This window comes from Chionomys nivalis, chromosome 18 (assembly GCF_950005125.1).
Source record: "Chionomys nivalis chromosome 18, mChiNiv1.1, whole genome shotgun sequence".
NCBI lineage: Eukaryota > Metazoa > Chordata > Mammalia > Rodentia > Cricetidae > Chionomys > Chionomys nivalis.
This window is the reverse complement of record NC_080103.1, coordinates 53,413,871-53,427,719: the sequence shown is the minus strand read 5'-3', so window position 1 is coordinate 53,427,719 and position 13,849 is coordinate 53,413,871. Positions and strand designations below refer to the sequence as shown.

Sequence of the window (13,849 nt, the reverse complement as noted above, 5' to 3'; positions counted from 1 at the left end):
CGACTCACTGACTCGGCTTCTTTCTCCCAGCATTTTGTTCAGTCTACTCCGCCTACCTAATTTTCTGTCCTATCAGGGGCAAGCAGTTTTCTTTATTAATTAACCAATGAAAGCAACAGATAAATACAAGACCCACCTCCATCAGATGAGTGTTTCAATGACTTGCTAGTATAGCAACCAAAAGACATGCCCCCTTTTTTGAACTTTAACTTGACTCTTAATTTTCACAATCTCCATTTTTACACCTGCGGAAATGGAGACGCATTTTGCCCTGTCCAAAGAAACTCAGGAGAAGATCTCTGACAAACTAGTTTACAAAAGCAAATGCTTTGTCTGCACTGTTGCATGAATGAGTAGAATCTACTTCTAAATAGAGCAGAGGCTAGAACAGAAAGAGGCTCAGGGTCCACACTAGTGCTAGATTTGCAGGCACTATGAGACCCAAAGGCCAGTCTCAGTCATTGAGATCTATCCTCATCCTCTCAAGGCAGGAAGTGGTTTGTCCTGAACCCCAAAGCAGCAGGTTGCATGGGACTGTGACTCAAGGGGTCCCATGCCAAGCTCGTTTCTGCCATTCCAAGTCAGCAGCTGAAGATTCTGCATGCAGCTTTGGGTGTCACTGTAAGCCAAGGAAGCAATTTCTACAAGGGGTAGAGAGTTGAGAATGCAATTAAAAGGAAGAAAGAATATATCTCCTGTCACAGCGACGTCCCCAAGTGGAAGTCTAAGAGAAGAAATGGTTTGTCCTAGATTTTTCTATTAGCAGTTACCATACCACATTGTTCAATGACATCCAAAAGATAACAAGGCAATTGTTTAAAATGATTAAGAGAAAAAACAATGTTTCTATGGTAACCTTGAAAAAGATTTTTTTTTTCTTTCTGAAAGTATTTGAGTCAACTGGAACAAAAAGAAATGAAAGGAAACATGAAAGCCAATTAAAAAATAGCTAAAAAATGGGCAAGACCATCATTAATTTTCTGTTCAAACAACAGTCATAGCTGCAGCCTGGAAATCTAGTCTGTTCAGAATCAACTAAGCTAGCAATGGCTTAATCAGACACCTGATCTGGAACCAGGCAATGAATTCTAGAACCTCAGTCTAATGGTCTTTAGTTTCAAAACCAAACCCTATGATCTTGGCATTTTCTGTAAAAGGAAAAATAAATTAAAATGACATTTTAACTAAGCAGTCCATATGTAGGCATTAGTCGTTTTCCTTGAAAAATTTTAAAGATTTGTTTGTATTATGAGTGTAAGTGTTTTGCTTGCATTATGCACTGCCCCATTCTGCAGGCATGAGAAGCAGGCATGTAACCCCATGCAACCTGAATTATGGAGGCTATGAACCACCCATGTGGGTGCTGGGAACTGAACTCGGGTTGTCCCCAAGAACAGCAATGACAGCCCTGGAAAAAATCGTTTACTTTCTTACAAATTTTAATGTTATTGACTGTATGATTTTCTTTGCCCAGATTTGATGTAAGCCAATGGAGAAAGATCAGGGGTAAGGAGCAGAAGGAGAATCAGACAAATGATTCTTGACAACAGGGTCTTGGGGTACAGACAATGCCAGAGCAGAAGCAGCTCTGAGAAGCTGGTTCAAATCTCACTCCACACCAGTAGATCTCATAGCCCCTGAGATACCTCAGCTATGCCATAAACCTGTGTTTGAGGTGATCTTAATCTCTTACTATTAGCCCAGATCTTTATTGAGTAGCTTCTGTGGACCAAGCTGCATGGCTCCTTCACCACTTGCTCAGAACTGAGAGATCTCTCATGAAGACACGGTAGTTAAAAGGAGTGTGATATGAAACGCACACTTGGTAGCTGTTGAGAGACATTGCATTTTAACACACAGTAATAATGCAATACAGCATTGTGAAAATAAATTTATTTGAGGAAACACACATCATATTTCCTTGCTTGACATAGGTAAATTCCCACCACAGTGGGGATGACTCATGAAACCGGGGGCCACTTCAGGTTTAGCACCACTCAGCTGAGGAGATACCCATATGGTCGGCTCCATCTCACCGACTGGGCTGAAAACCCAGTGTGGCATGCTGCAGAATCAAGTTCACATTACAAACAGCCAGCTTTTGGTTAGTGCCTGAGTGGGAGACTTTTCACGGCTTACCAGTCCTCCAGCTTCAAGCCTTAATTTGAGATAAAAACCAAATATATTTCTGTGCTGACCATGAATTAACAAATGTCTTCAAATTCAAGGATTACTTTTTTTTTTTTTTTTTTTTGGTTTTTCGAGACAGGGTTTCTCTGTGGTTTTGGAGCCTGTCCTGGAACTAGCTCTTGCTGGTCTCGAACTCACAGAGATCCGCCTGCCTCTGCCTCCCTAGTGCTGGGATTAAAGGCGTGCGCCACCACCGCCCGGCTAAGGATTACATTTTTAAAACAAACCTTTTTCTGGCAATAAGCATATACTTTTTTACCTGGTTTTAATATTGTTTACACACTCTGAAATGCTAATATTTTTCAGCCCAACTTTATGATGTCACAAGCGAGCAGACTATTGATGAATTCCATTATCACACTTCAATTAACTCCCAGGAAGGGCCTATCCTCTGCCTTCCATGTTTGTAAAAGGTAGCTTTGGAATGTCACTTCTGGTCAGAAGCTGGCAGACACTCCTCCTTCTGGACCCACAATTCAGTAAGGCAATCTTTTAGTGAACTACTGCCCTCTCTGGGGTCTCTCTGCACCGCCACAGAAGAAAGAGGTCTGGACTTGATTGACATTAGAAGGGTTTTATTCAATGAGAATCAAGTGGTCATCACTTCCTCTCCTGTAACAGAAAAGAAGATGAAAAATAAGGAGAGTAATAACTTAAGAATTTTTGTTTGGGTAGCTTTGTTTTGTTGTTGCTGCGCTGTTTTAGACAGGGTCTCATGTAGCTCAAGCTGGCCTCAAACACTGTAGCTGAGAATGACCTTGAATTCCTGATCCTTCTGCCCCCTTCCAGAACATATGCATTGCCGTGCTTGATATTCACATTTTTTGAAAACTTTATTATGTATATAGTAGTGGTGGGGATCAAACTGAGGGCCGTACCCCGTCCAGGCAAGTGTTCTACCGTTGAGCTATATCCCCACTCAGACCTTCCAAAATCTGTACAAAAGTACTGGGACACTCTATATTCTAGACACACAACTTACGTGAGCAAACTGAAAGAGGAAGAAAACCGAAGAAGGGAAACATTCGCACTCGGGGGCTTGGAAAGACACTTCTGGAAACAACCTGCGAGCAGCCACCATCTCTCAGGACTGTGGTTTTACAGAGTCTTATGGGTGGCTATGAAGGCCAGGCTCTCCTTCATGGTGGAGAACATTCGACAGCTCCTGTCTGCTCAACCGAGTCTTTCTCTCCAAAGAGCCACAGCCTGTGAGGCCCAGGAAGAGGACTCTGGGGCCGTTAGGCTCATCCTGATAACACTGCAGAGATCAAGTGGTTCGGGAGGGTGTGGGATATATTCATCTGTGTTTTAGGGGTATTTCTACCGATGTTTTGCTGAGAAGGGAAGACCACCCTGAATGTGGGTAGCCCTATTCCATGGGCTGGGGCCTTGGGGTGAACAAAAAGGGGAGAAAGAGGTCAAGGGAGCACCAGGGTTCATCTCTTTCTGCCTCTCAGCTGTGTGTGTGATGTGGCCAGCTGCCACGTGCTCTCGTTGCCAAGCTTTATTTGTTCAAGCCCTGAGCTGAAGCAAACCCTTCTTTCCTTCAGGTGTTTCTCATCAGGCATTTTGCCGTAGCAACAAGGAAAGTCCCTACTGCAATAGCTGCATGGTAGGGAAACAAATCCAGGGACCTGCCTTCTTCTCATTTCTTAGGAGGCAGCTGCCAACTAAGAAAATTAATTCTCCTTTATCCTGGAGTCTATGGCAGCAATTTGATGCTCTGAGAAGATGAAATCAATTTAGCAAACATCTCAGAAGATCTCCTTCTATGTTACCAGACATCTTTGGATGTGGTCCGTTACCCCATTGCAAGCCTCAAGATGCAGAGTGAATTGGTTCACAAAAACACACACCATGTTTAAGGGCTTAAGCTGTTATGGTTTCCCCTCTTCCTTTAGGAATTTGAATTATAAAATTCTCTTCAAAAACATAGGTAAGCCGGGTGGTGGTGGCGCATGCCTTTAATCCCAGCACTCGGGAGGCAGAGGCAGGCGGATCTCTGTGAGTTCGAGGCCAGCCTGGTCTACAAGAGCTAGTTCCGGGATGGGCACCAAAGCTACAGAGAAACCCTGTCTCGAAAAACAAAACAAAACAACAACAACAAAAAAACATAGGTAAGGCATACCTTAATGTCTATTCCCAACCCAGGTGAAACACAGATGTGTGTCCTTAAGAAAACCAACCCCATCTGACCTCCATTCTGGTTCCCACACAACTGGGTAGCACACTCTGGTCACTGAGATTCATACCATTCTTTGGTGTGAGAGGTCCTTCTGTCTATGTGTTGCTTTTATTGGTTAATTAGTAAAGAACTGCCTTGAGCCTATGGTAAGGGCAGAACAAAACTAGACAGGAAAAGCTAAGTTGTATGCTGGGAGAAAGAGAGCAGAGTCAGGGGGACAACATGGAGCCACCCACCGGAGATAGACATGCTAAAACTTTGCTGGTAGGCCACGACTTCACGGTGTTGCACAGATTAATGGAAATGGGTTAAATTAAGATGTAAAAGTTAGCCAATAAGAAGCTAGAGCTAATGGGCCAAGCAGTATTTTAATTAAAATAGTTTATGTGTGGTTATTTTGGGTCTAAGCTAGCCCGGCAGCCAGGAACCAACAAGCAACTTTCCTACAATATTTCTTGCCAGCAAGCCCAGCTGAGCACGGAAGAGCAACTGATGCGGGGGTTTTAACCAAGAACACTGTGATGATTTGAAAGAGCATGGTCCCCCGTGGGCTCATACATTTGAACACGTAATCCCCAGTTGGTGGAGCTATTTGGAAAGGACTAGGGGGTGTGGCCTTGTTGGAAGTGTTTCACTTGGAGTGGGTTTTGAGCCCATGCCATTCCCAGTTTGCTCTTTCTGCCTTGTGTTTGTGAGTCAGTATGTAAGTTCTCATGTGCTGGTCCAGTGCCTTGCCTACCACCATGCTCCCCACCGTGATGGCCATGGCTTCAACCTCTGACCCTGCACACCCCAATAAACTCTTTCTCTCTATGTTGCCTTGGCAATGATGTTTTGCTGCAGCAGCAGACACTAGTAAACAGTAACCAGGAGAGACACCAGAAGTTTCCTCCCCATCAGCTCCCCATCTGTCTAAGGAACCGATGATGGGTGCCACATCCTGAGAAGGGAGAGAATGCACCTAACATGCCTGGAAGTTCACCTCCAAAATAAAAGACCTCTTCCTTTGGTCCCTTAAGACTCCGGCCTCTTGACTCAGGCCACAGTTTATCTCCTCATGAGGCTCTCATAAGGTTCCTTAGAATTTTAATCAAGTCCGGGAGCTTTCTACACAAAGCTTATTGTGTAGAACATTGTTTTACAAGAAACAATTTATTTCTCAAACAGATTTGTACAGGGGAGGAAAGAAAAGGAAAACCAACTATTTCCCACCACACGCTGACCTCAGAGTGCAGTGTTAACTTTGGAACGGCTTTCTTTCAGCTATAGACTCAATACTGACCTCCTCAGACAGCAGACACAGGACAGCAAGGCCGGTGGTTCTTTATGGCACCCATCTTTGCCACTGTGTTCCTTCAGGAATTTCTGCAGATCCGTTTCAGGGAACCCATTTTGCTGGTATTTCTTTTGAAAAGCACACAATGCTGTTACCCAGTGTGAGAAATTGTTCCCCTTGTCAACAATGCAAACCCACCTCTGAGAATGAAAGTTCAGATCCAATAAGGACTATGAGCAATGATGATTCAGTCTGTCAGTTCTAGAACATCTGAGCCAGGCAGGCCCTGGGAACTGAGAACAATGGGAAGGAAAGCTCCAGAAAGCCAGTAAGGGGAGAAGGGAGAAGATGTGTTGAAAAGAGGAACTCATGAAATAGTCAAAACTAGAAAGCTAGCGTGCTAGTAGTGAGACCAGCAGATACATTTCACTCTCCATCCTGCCCACCTAGAATCAGACAGGGTCATAACTCGCATTCTCTGTGTGCATGAAGTTGGCCACAAAATGGGATGGGGTAGATTTTTATCAACAGACAAAGAGAAACCCTAGCTTCCAGTCAAGCTTAGTAAGGTCATCCAGCTCAACACTGATACTTGCCCCAAACAAAGACACTACCAAAGACACAAATTTTCATGGCAAGAGCCTGCAATTCTGTCCCAATACAACTACCACGTGCACGTGACTCTAATCCCACACGCTGATTGCTGACCAGCTTCCTTCTGAATTAGTATGGGAAGGGCTGAGCAGAGGGCGGCACCCTGAGTGGTTGAGACATTGGTTCTGAAGTAGCTTTCCTAACACAACCACCTGCTGTGGAGATTCCAGTTCCAAAGACAGTGATCTTCCTTGAAGCTCTAACCCAACCACCCAGGCCCCATCTGAAAGGGTGTGGGATGCACCAGGGCACAGGAGAACTGGAACCTTCCCTTTCTTTACCTTAACGAAGGGTACACTACAAGTGTTCCTATCCCTGGGTGTGAGGTGTGTCACTATCCACCCAGTTGTCAGAGTGACAAGTACCTCCCATCCCTGGAAGTTACCCTGAAACCTGAGTTCCAGGTAGCCATGCAGGCAGGGGCATCTGCCAGGGTCAAGTTAATCACACTCGGTTTTTCTTCCTCTCTCTCTTTTCCCAGCATGCCTCTAAACCAAACCACCTTGTTCAGGGTAACAAGTAAAATGTTTCATGTACTGTGCTGACCAGTTTTATGCCAACCTGACATAAACTCAAGTCATCTGAAAAGAGGGGATCTCAACTGAGAAAAATGCCTCTATAAGATTTGGTTGCAGGGCATTTTCTTAATGAATGATTGATGGGGAGGGCCGAGCCATTGCTGGTGGCGCCATCCCTGAGCTTGTAGTCCTGGATTCTAGATGAAAGCTGACGCCATGATGAACAAGCCAGTAAGCAGCATTCCCCAGCCCCTGGACTCTGCATCAGCTCCTGCATTCAGGTTCCTGTCCTGACTTTCTTCAATGATGGAATAAGATAGTAAAGTGTAAGTCAAATAAAATAAACCATCTCTTCCCCAACTTGCTTTTGGTCGTGGAATTTCATCATAGCAATAGAAACCCTAAGACAAGTGCATATTTATAATTAGTCATCAAAAAAGGTCTATTTTATGATTTTTAAAGACTTGAATAAAATTGTGTTTCAATAAGATTACAGCCTATCTCATGACCCAAACCCATACAACGTTTGCGGTGCTTTCTGGCAGCAAACGCTGCCCGTGGCTTACCTTGATGGTGTGATAAGAATCGGTGATGAGCGCGATGAAAAGGCTGAGGACCAGGTAAATGAAGAGGCTGATGAAGGAGTACAGGTAAAGGCGACTGAACAGCCACACCAGGGTGCTCTTCTGCTGGATCTGAGCGAAGGTAGCAAACATGTCGTCTCCGTTGACCAGAGAAAACAGGCATTCGGAAACTATGTTCAGGTTTTCAAACTGCAGGGGCAAACACAAAGGAACTCCTGAGTCTTGGCATCGCAGGGCAGAAGCAGGGAGCTGCAGCTGGCTTGGTTTCTTCTATTTTGTCGTCAGTAGAGCTGTGGTGCGTATCTTACAGCCAGCTACACATGGAAGTGTTGAAGACAACACAAGATCAAGAGGTTTTCCTAAGTGGCCATACCATAACCTTCCCAAGCACATAAGGAACACTTTTCTGGGAACTTTCACCCCCCAGAGTGGACATACGACAGCTAAGACAGACTACAAGGTCCTGTGGCACTGACCACATAAGGTCAGTGGTGCTCTGAACTAGTTCTCAGTAAGAGGATAAAGAGGTTGTGTCCAGTGACTATGCTGGACGGTGGTGCTGAGAAATAGCAATGGCTGAGCAGAGACACTGGTGCTGAGCTGCACAGGGTCTCGGTGAGACAGCATACATCAGACTCAAGCCATCTCACAAGCAGACTCAAGGGAAGGCCATCTGAGCCATTGGAGTGATGTGATTTGGTGCACACATCTTTAAAAACTAAAGGCATGTGGGAGAGCTCCTAGGAGAGGGGCAGCACAAGGGCAGGTGCCAATCAAAAGTGGCACTAGGAGTCCAAGTGAAGCAGCGAGTCCTAGCCAGAAAGAAAGACTCTGGAGAAAGGGCGTCTGGGGGAAAGGTCAGGGCCAGAATCATACGATGGTGAGTATCGATCCTGAACGTGACAGGATCCAGAGTCCCCTGGGAGACACATTTCCGGCAGGTCTCTGAAGAGTTTCCAGACTAGTTAAACTTAGGTGGGAAGATCTGTCCTATATACAGGAGGCAATACATATTATAATATTTTATAATAATTATAATCAATATAATAATTCATATTATATATTCCCAGGACTTATTAATAAAAGGAGACAGTGAGCTGAGCACCAATGTTCATCTCTCCCTGCTTCCTGACTGCTCAGTGACCAGCTACCAAGACTTCTTCCCCACTATGGTGAGATGTGCCACCACCATGACTTCTTCCCCACCATGGTGAGATGTGCCACCACCATGACTTCTTCCCCACCATGGTGAGATGTGCCACCACCATGACTTCTTTCCCACCATGGTGAGATGTGCCACCACCATGACTTCCCTACCATGATGAGATGTGCCCTCAGATTGTAAGCCAAAGCAAACCCTTCCTTTCGTTTCTTTTGTTTGCTATTTTGTCTCAGCAGCAAGAATCTCCTGTAATAGTTAGAATGTTTCAGCTCGCTTGTGATTATTTTGAATAAGCAAATATCTGGGCAAGGCCAAAAGCCTTGGAATTTTCAGGATTCTGTCCATGGCCTCAGCATAGTGCAATGGTTTTTCAATGCCTTGTGCTTCTTATTTGTAAAATGGGGACAATGCAAAACAATTATTTATGCATCATAGTTTAAGAAAAATAATGTCTCTTGGAGACGGGAAATGTAAAATCCACATTAGAGAAGTCCTTAATAATTTAAGATGAGGTTTGGAAGATCATCGATGCTCTTTAAGTCTCTGTGCCCAGACGTCTTCAGGGAGCATGGTGCCAAAGTCCATTAGTGCTGGAGACGGACATCGATCTGACACTTCTTGTTCCTGAGCTAAATCACTGCCATAAGATGTGTAGCAAGAAGACAGGAAGCTCGGAAATCTGGAACTTTGATTCCCAGTCAATTGCGCCAAGGAGGATTTTCATGACACCTTCCCTTTAGAACTTTTTTCTTGTCTCTTTTAAGTGATGAATGGCTTTCACACTCCAGATTGCTGGGTTTCTCAAAATACTAATGAAGTGTTGGCCATGATGCTCCGCTGTTCTAGGTTTGGGTAGCCCTGAAGGGCCTCTGATTCGAGGGCTCACGGTATAACCCGGACATTCTAGCAGGTCAGTTGGTGGGGGGCAGTGCTGCTGGGGGCAGTAAAATTTTCTAACTTCAAATTTAAAGTGGCCGCAAAATGGAGCAGGAAAGCACCAAATTCCAGAATCGGGCTTCCGTTCGTTCACCCACTGACCTGTGCGAACCCAGCCCCTCACTCTCCCCGTCCATCAGCCTGGCTGGAGGTGGGAGTGAGGGGCATCAACTGACCAGTCAGGGCTGCTAGGGATGGCCTCATTTCACTTTGTGAGGGAGACAAACGGAACTGGCACAAGTGAAAAGCCACTTTTCACGTGGCTGTTTAGCACGTGATAGGCAGTCTGTGGAACTGAGGTGTTTGGGGGTGTCGCACCCTTGGCAGAGGGCTTGCCAATGTCGACATCCATGGATTTGAACCATAGTCCTGCATAAATGGCATAGTGATGCGTGCCTCTAAGCCAAGGACTCAGGAGGTAGAGAAAGGAAGATATTTAAGGTCAGCCCCTGCTATATGGCAAGTTTGAGGCTAGCCTGGCCTACATGAGAATCTATCTCCAAAAATAAAGAAATAATAGCTAAGATGAGATGCGTAGGAGGCTCCAAAATCAGACTTTAAGGAGGACAAAAGGCAAAAGCCTGAGGCCTGAGGCCCTTTTGCTTATGGACCAAAACGAGGATTTGGGCTGTGCTAGGCTTAACAAGACACACAGTTAAAATCAGCTCTGTCTTGCTCTTCTTGATTTTCATGAGGATGTTAGAATATTTTGAAGTGTGCACAATGGCTGCATTTGTGGCTCACGCTTTGTGGTCTTTGCCCAGTGCTGGCCCAGGACACCCCAGCTCCACCCCCACCCTTTGGATGACAAAGATGAACATATGGGAATGCACTGGAACACAGATGAGGAGAGGTCCCCAAACCACCTGCCTCTCAGGTCAAACTGGATGTCCTTTTACAATGGTATGCATCATCCAATACCAAGAAAAGCACTGTAGGGTATTATTGCTCATAAAAGGATTACTGAGACTGAGCAGGCCAGATTTGATGCTACATTTGCCGTCTAAGTAACCACAGAAAATGGTTTGGTACGTTAAGGTTTCTATTCTCCGTAAGGGATGCTATCCTCTCACAGAGAGAGAAGATGATGTACTGTGACGTGCACCTCAAAATGTCCCCCAAAGGCCCCATCTCCAGACTGTGGTACCATTGGGGACCCTTAAGAGGTAGCGCCCATTGGGGCCATGCCTTGAAGGGCAGACTGGAAACCCAGCCCTTCCTGTTTCCTCTTCCCTTTTCGGGGTGCCATGTTGCAAACAGCCGTCTCCTCTATCATGTCCTGCTGCCTGGTCCCAGGCTTTAGGGCACCAGGACCAAGTGATTCTGGAATATGAGATAAAATAAACCCCTTTTTCCTTAAAAGTTTATTTTGTTGGGTATTTTATCACAGAGGCAGAAGGCTACCAGGAGAGCAAGGGAGATAAAGAACTTAGACAGAGGGCCTAACAAAAAGCAAAAATTGCAGTCATTCAGTAAACTTCAGACAGTATTAACTGAGAACCTTCCAGAATAATGGTGAGGGATAGAAGAGCAGCGCGGAATGCATGACAAAGAACACAGAACACTTGTCCAACTGTCCTGGGGACAATAGATTGATGAAACCCAGGTTAGGCTCAGTATTTACTCCACATGGTGCAACAGTGCCCTCTAGTGACAGAGAGGTGGAGATGCTCCAGGAGCAGGAGACAAGGGAAAGAAAACTGTAAATTCTCTGGCCTTGATCAGACAGCGGGCTCTCCATGTTAGAGTTATCATATCAAAGAACGATTTTTACCCACGAATCACCTTCAAAGAAGTGACACCAAACAGAAAAATCAATAGGATCATCAAGATCCGCAGTTAAGCTGCAGGTTGTCACTTTGTTCATCAGACTGCTTTGTCTAGTAAGAAAAATCGAGACTCTTTTTGGACACATTAAATATGACAGAGAGGAAACCCTGGGTTCCAAACTGGGGTTTGATTGTCATGGAGGAGGGCCTGAGCTGTGTGTATCACTCAGCCTGTGAACAGCGAACCAACCACAGAGCTTGACTGTCAAGGTCAGAACTTAGGGTTGAGCTATTAGACGACCTTGGAGGGAATCCTTTGTGCTTCCTGCCTCATTGGTCCTTGCTGGGTGCCTGAGGAGAGTGGTGCACATGAAGGGACTGTGTGTGACGTGAGAGAGACCCTGGGCATACAACACCTACCCCGCGGACAACAGGGGTAACTGCTGTCATCTTTTCTGTTGTCTCAACAGCCAGGAGGCTGGGGAAGAAACGCTGTAAGATGCATTGACTCTTTTTATCGTTTGGCTTGAACACAGCCTCGCTGGTTTCTCCTCATGATGTTCTATCAATCATCACACCTTTTCAAGATAGAGTCTCCTGGTTCTAAGGTTAGCCCTGAACTCGCTATGTGGTCCAAGCTGGTCTTGAACTCACTGCCTCCTCCTTTCTCAAAGCATTTGGGATTATACCATGTTTGATGTAAGCCTGACCATAGGCCTGACCATGATCCCGACCATGAGCCTGACTAACCATGAGCCTGACTGACCGTAAGCCTGACCATAGGCTCAACTGTGAACCTGACTACCTTGGACTTACGATGCTACCTGAAGGGAAGTAACAGAGACTCCGATTCTGATCTTCAATAAGACGAAAACCTGAAGTTTGATCAAAACCACCCTCACAGATGTGAGCTCATTCCAAGAGAAAGGAAGTGCTCGCCCGTGATAGAGCCATTACTCCTCTCTATTCGGACAATATGGACATAACACCTATACTTCACACTAGAGCGATTCTGTCATAATCTTACTTTTCTTACATTTTGCTAACAGTGATCTCATGTGCAAACACTTTTCATTGCTGAACAACTGGTAGAATGTGTCAGGTCCTCCACCAGGCTCAGGCTACTATGAGAGGTGTATTTTCCCATCTCCTGTAGCTCTTGTTTCAAAATCCTAAAGGCGCCTTAATATCCTGAAAAGGAGAAGGCAGAGAAACAGAAAAGCAAATGTTCTCCAGGTACTGATGTCAGGGCACTCACTGGAGAAGAGTGGAGGGGGTGAGGGCTGGAGGCGCAAGGTGAAGGGCCCCAAATGCCCTCGATCCGGAAAGAATTAGTGCTACTCACCTTCTCGTGGTATGGTCCCAAGACAATCCAGCCGCAGAATGTGTACCCCAGGTAGATCATACCAGCACAAGCGCAGAAGCGGAGGACTTTGGGCAGTGAGGCCTGCATGGTTAGAATGAGCACCTGAAAAACAATGGCAGAAGCAGATGGGTTGAGGATGGAAGCGAGCAGGTAGGACCCGGAGGAGGAGGAAGGAGTGTCAAGCACGGTGGCACTTCTGGAAGCTTACATTGTATGTCTGAAAATAGCCCAGGTATCTGATGACTCCAACCCAGACCAAGAGTGTTGATGTCCCGAGCAAAATACTGCACAAATCATAATTTGTGAGGTTCTAGGGAAGGAAAGGAAAACACAGGTGAGTGAAATGGCCCAGTTCCCTTGCTTGTTTACCTCCCTTTAATGGGTGAACTGGCTGCCCCCTATGCATATCTGTCACCCCAGCACTGGGGAGACTGAGGCTGGAGAATCATGAGTTCCTAAGGCTAACTTGAACTGCATAGTAAGTTCTAGGCTAGCCTGGTCTACAGAGTGAGACCTTGTCTCCAAACAGAAACAATGAAGAAGATGATGATGAAAACTGAGGGAGGGGAAGGAAAAGAATGAGAGGGGGAGGGGAGGGATGAAGAGGAGGGGGAAGGAAGTGGAGGAAAGCTTCAAATGTTCGGGTTTTATTTTTATTTTAGTACTTTGTGAACTGATTTATTTTCCAAATAATGTTTTGAAATAGGACTTGCATTTACCACTGACCTAGGCATGGAAGAGCATGGTATTTGCCAAATATCAAACAACACAGCCCAGCATACTCCAGTGTGATTAACTGACATAGTTCCTACTCTCAAGAGGTTCTAGGCTGCATTGACGAGACAGACAGCTAACACAATTCAATACAGTGTGCTAATTTCAACAGGAGACACACTGGCCATTTTTCACAGAGGTCATTCAACAGGCGTGACCCAGAGCTCATCTGGCCTCACAACACAGACTGGAGAGAAGTCTACAGGCTCAGGGACAGATGCTGAACATCCCCAAAGCTGAGATCTGGTATACGGAAGGACGGGAGCCAGAGCCCAGAGCGGGGACCTTGGAGGCCATGACGACAGGAGGTCCCCTCATCCTAAGTAGATCCTGGGGGTCAGAAGGGATTGTCACAGCAAGGTGGGTATTTCTAGGAAGTTTTTCCAGCCACTGTACAGACAGATCTGTGGGATATAAGGCTAAAGACAGAAACTC

General features: G+C 45.6%; 1 protein-coding gene across 1 annotated transcript in view; it reads right to left on the bottom strand.

The window, feature by feature from the left end:
• Window positions 1–1,915: 1,915 nt before the first annotated feature.
• Mcoln2 (mucolipin TRP cation channel 2) overlaps window positions 1,916–13,849 on the bottom strand; it is a 39,881-nt gene continuing 27,947 nt past the window's right edge. The window contains exons 10-14 of the mRNA XM_057793447.1: window positions 12,849–12,950; window positions 12,620–12,742; window positions 7,390–7,596; window positions 5,658–5,779; window positions 1,916–2,802 (exon numbers count right to left, since the gene is read on the bottom strand). Coding sequence (XP_057649430.1) covers window positions 2,766–2,802; window positions 5,658–5,779; window positions 7,390–7,596; window positions 12,620–12,742; window positions 12,849–12,950 — 591 coding nt within the window. The 3' untranslated portion in view covers window positions 1,916–2,765. The remainder of the gene's footprint in view (window positions 2,803–5,657; window positions 5,780–7,389; window positions 7,597–12,619; window positions 12,743–12,848; window positions 12,951–13,849) is intronic.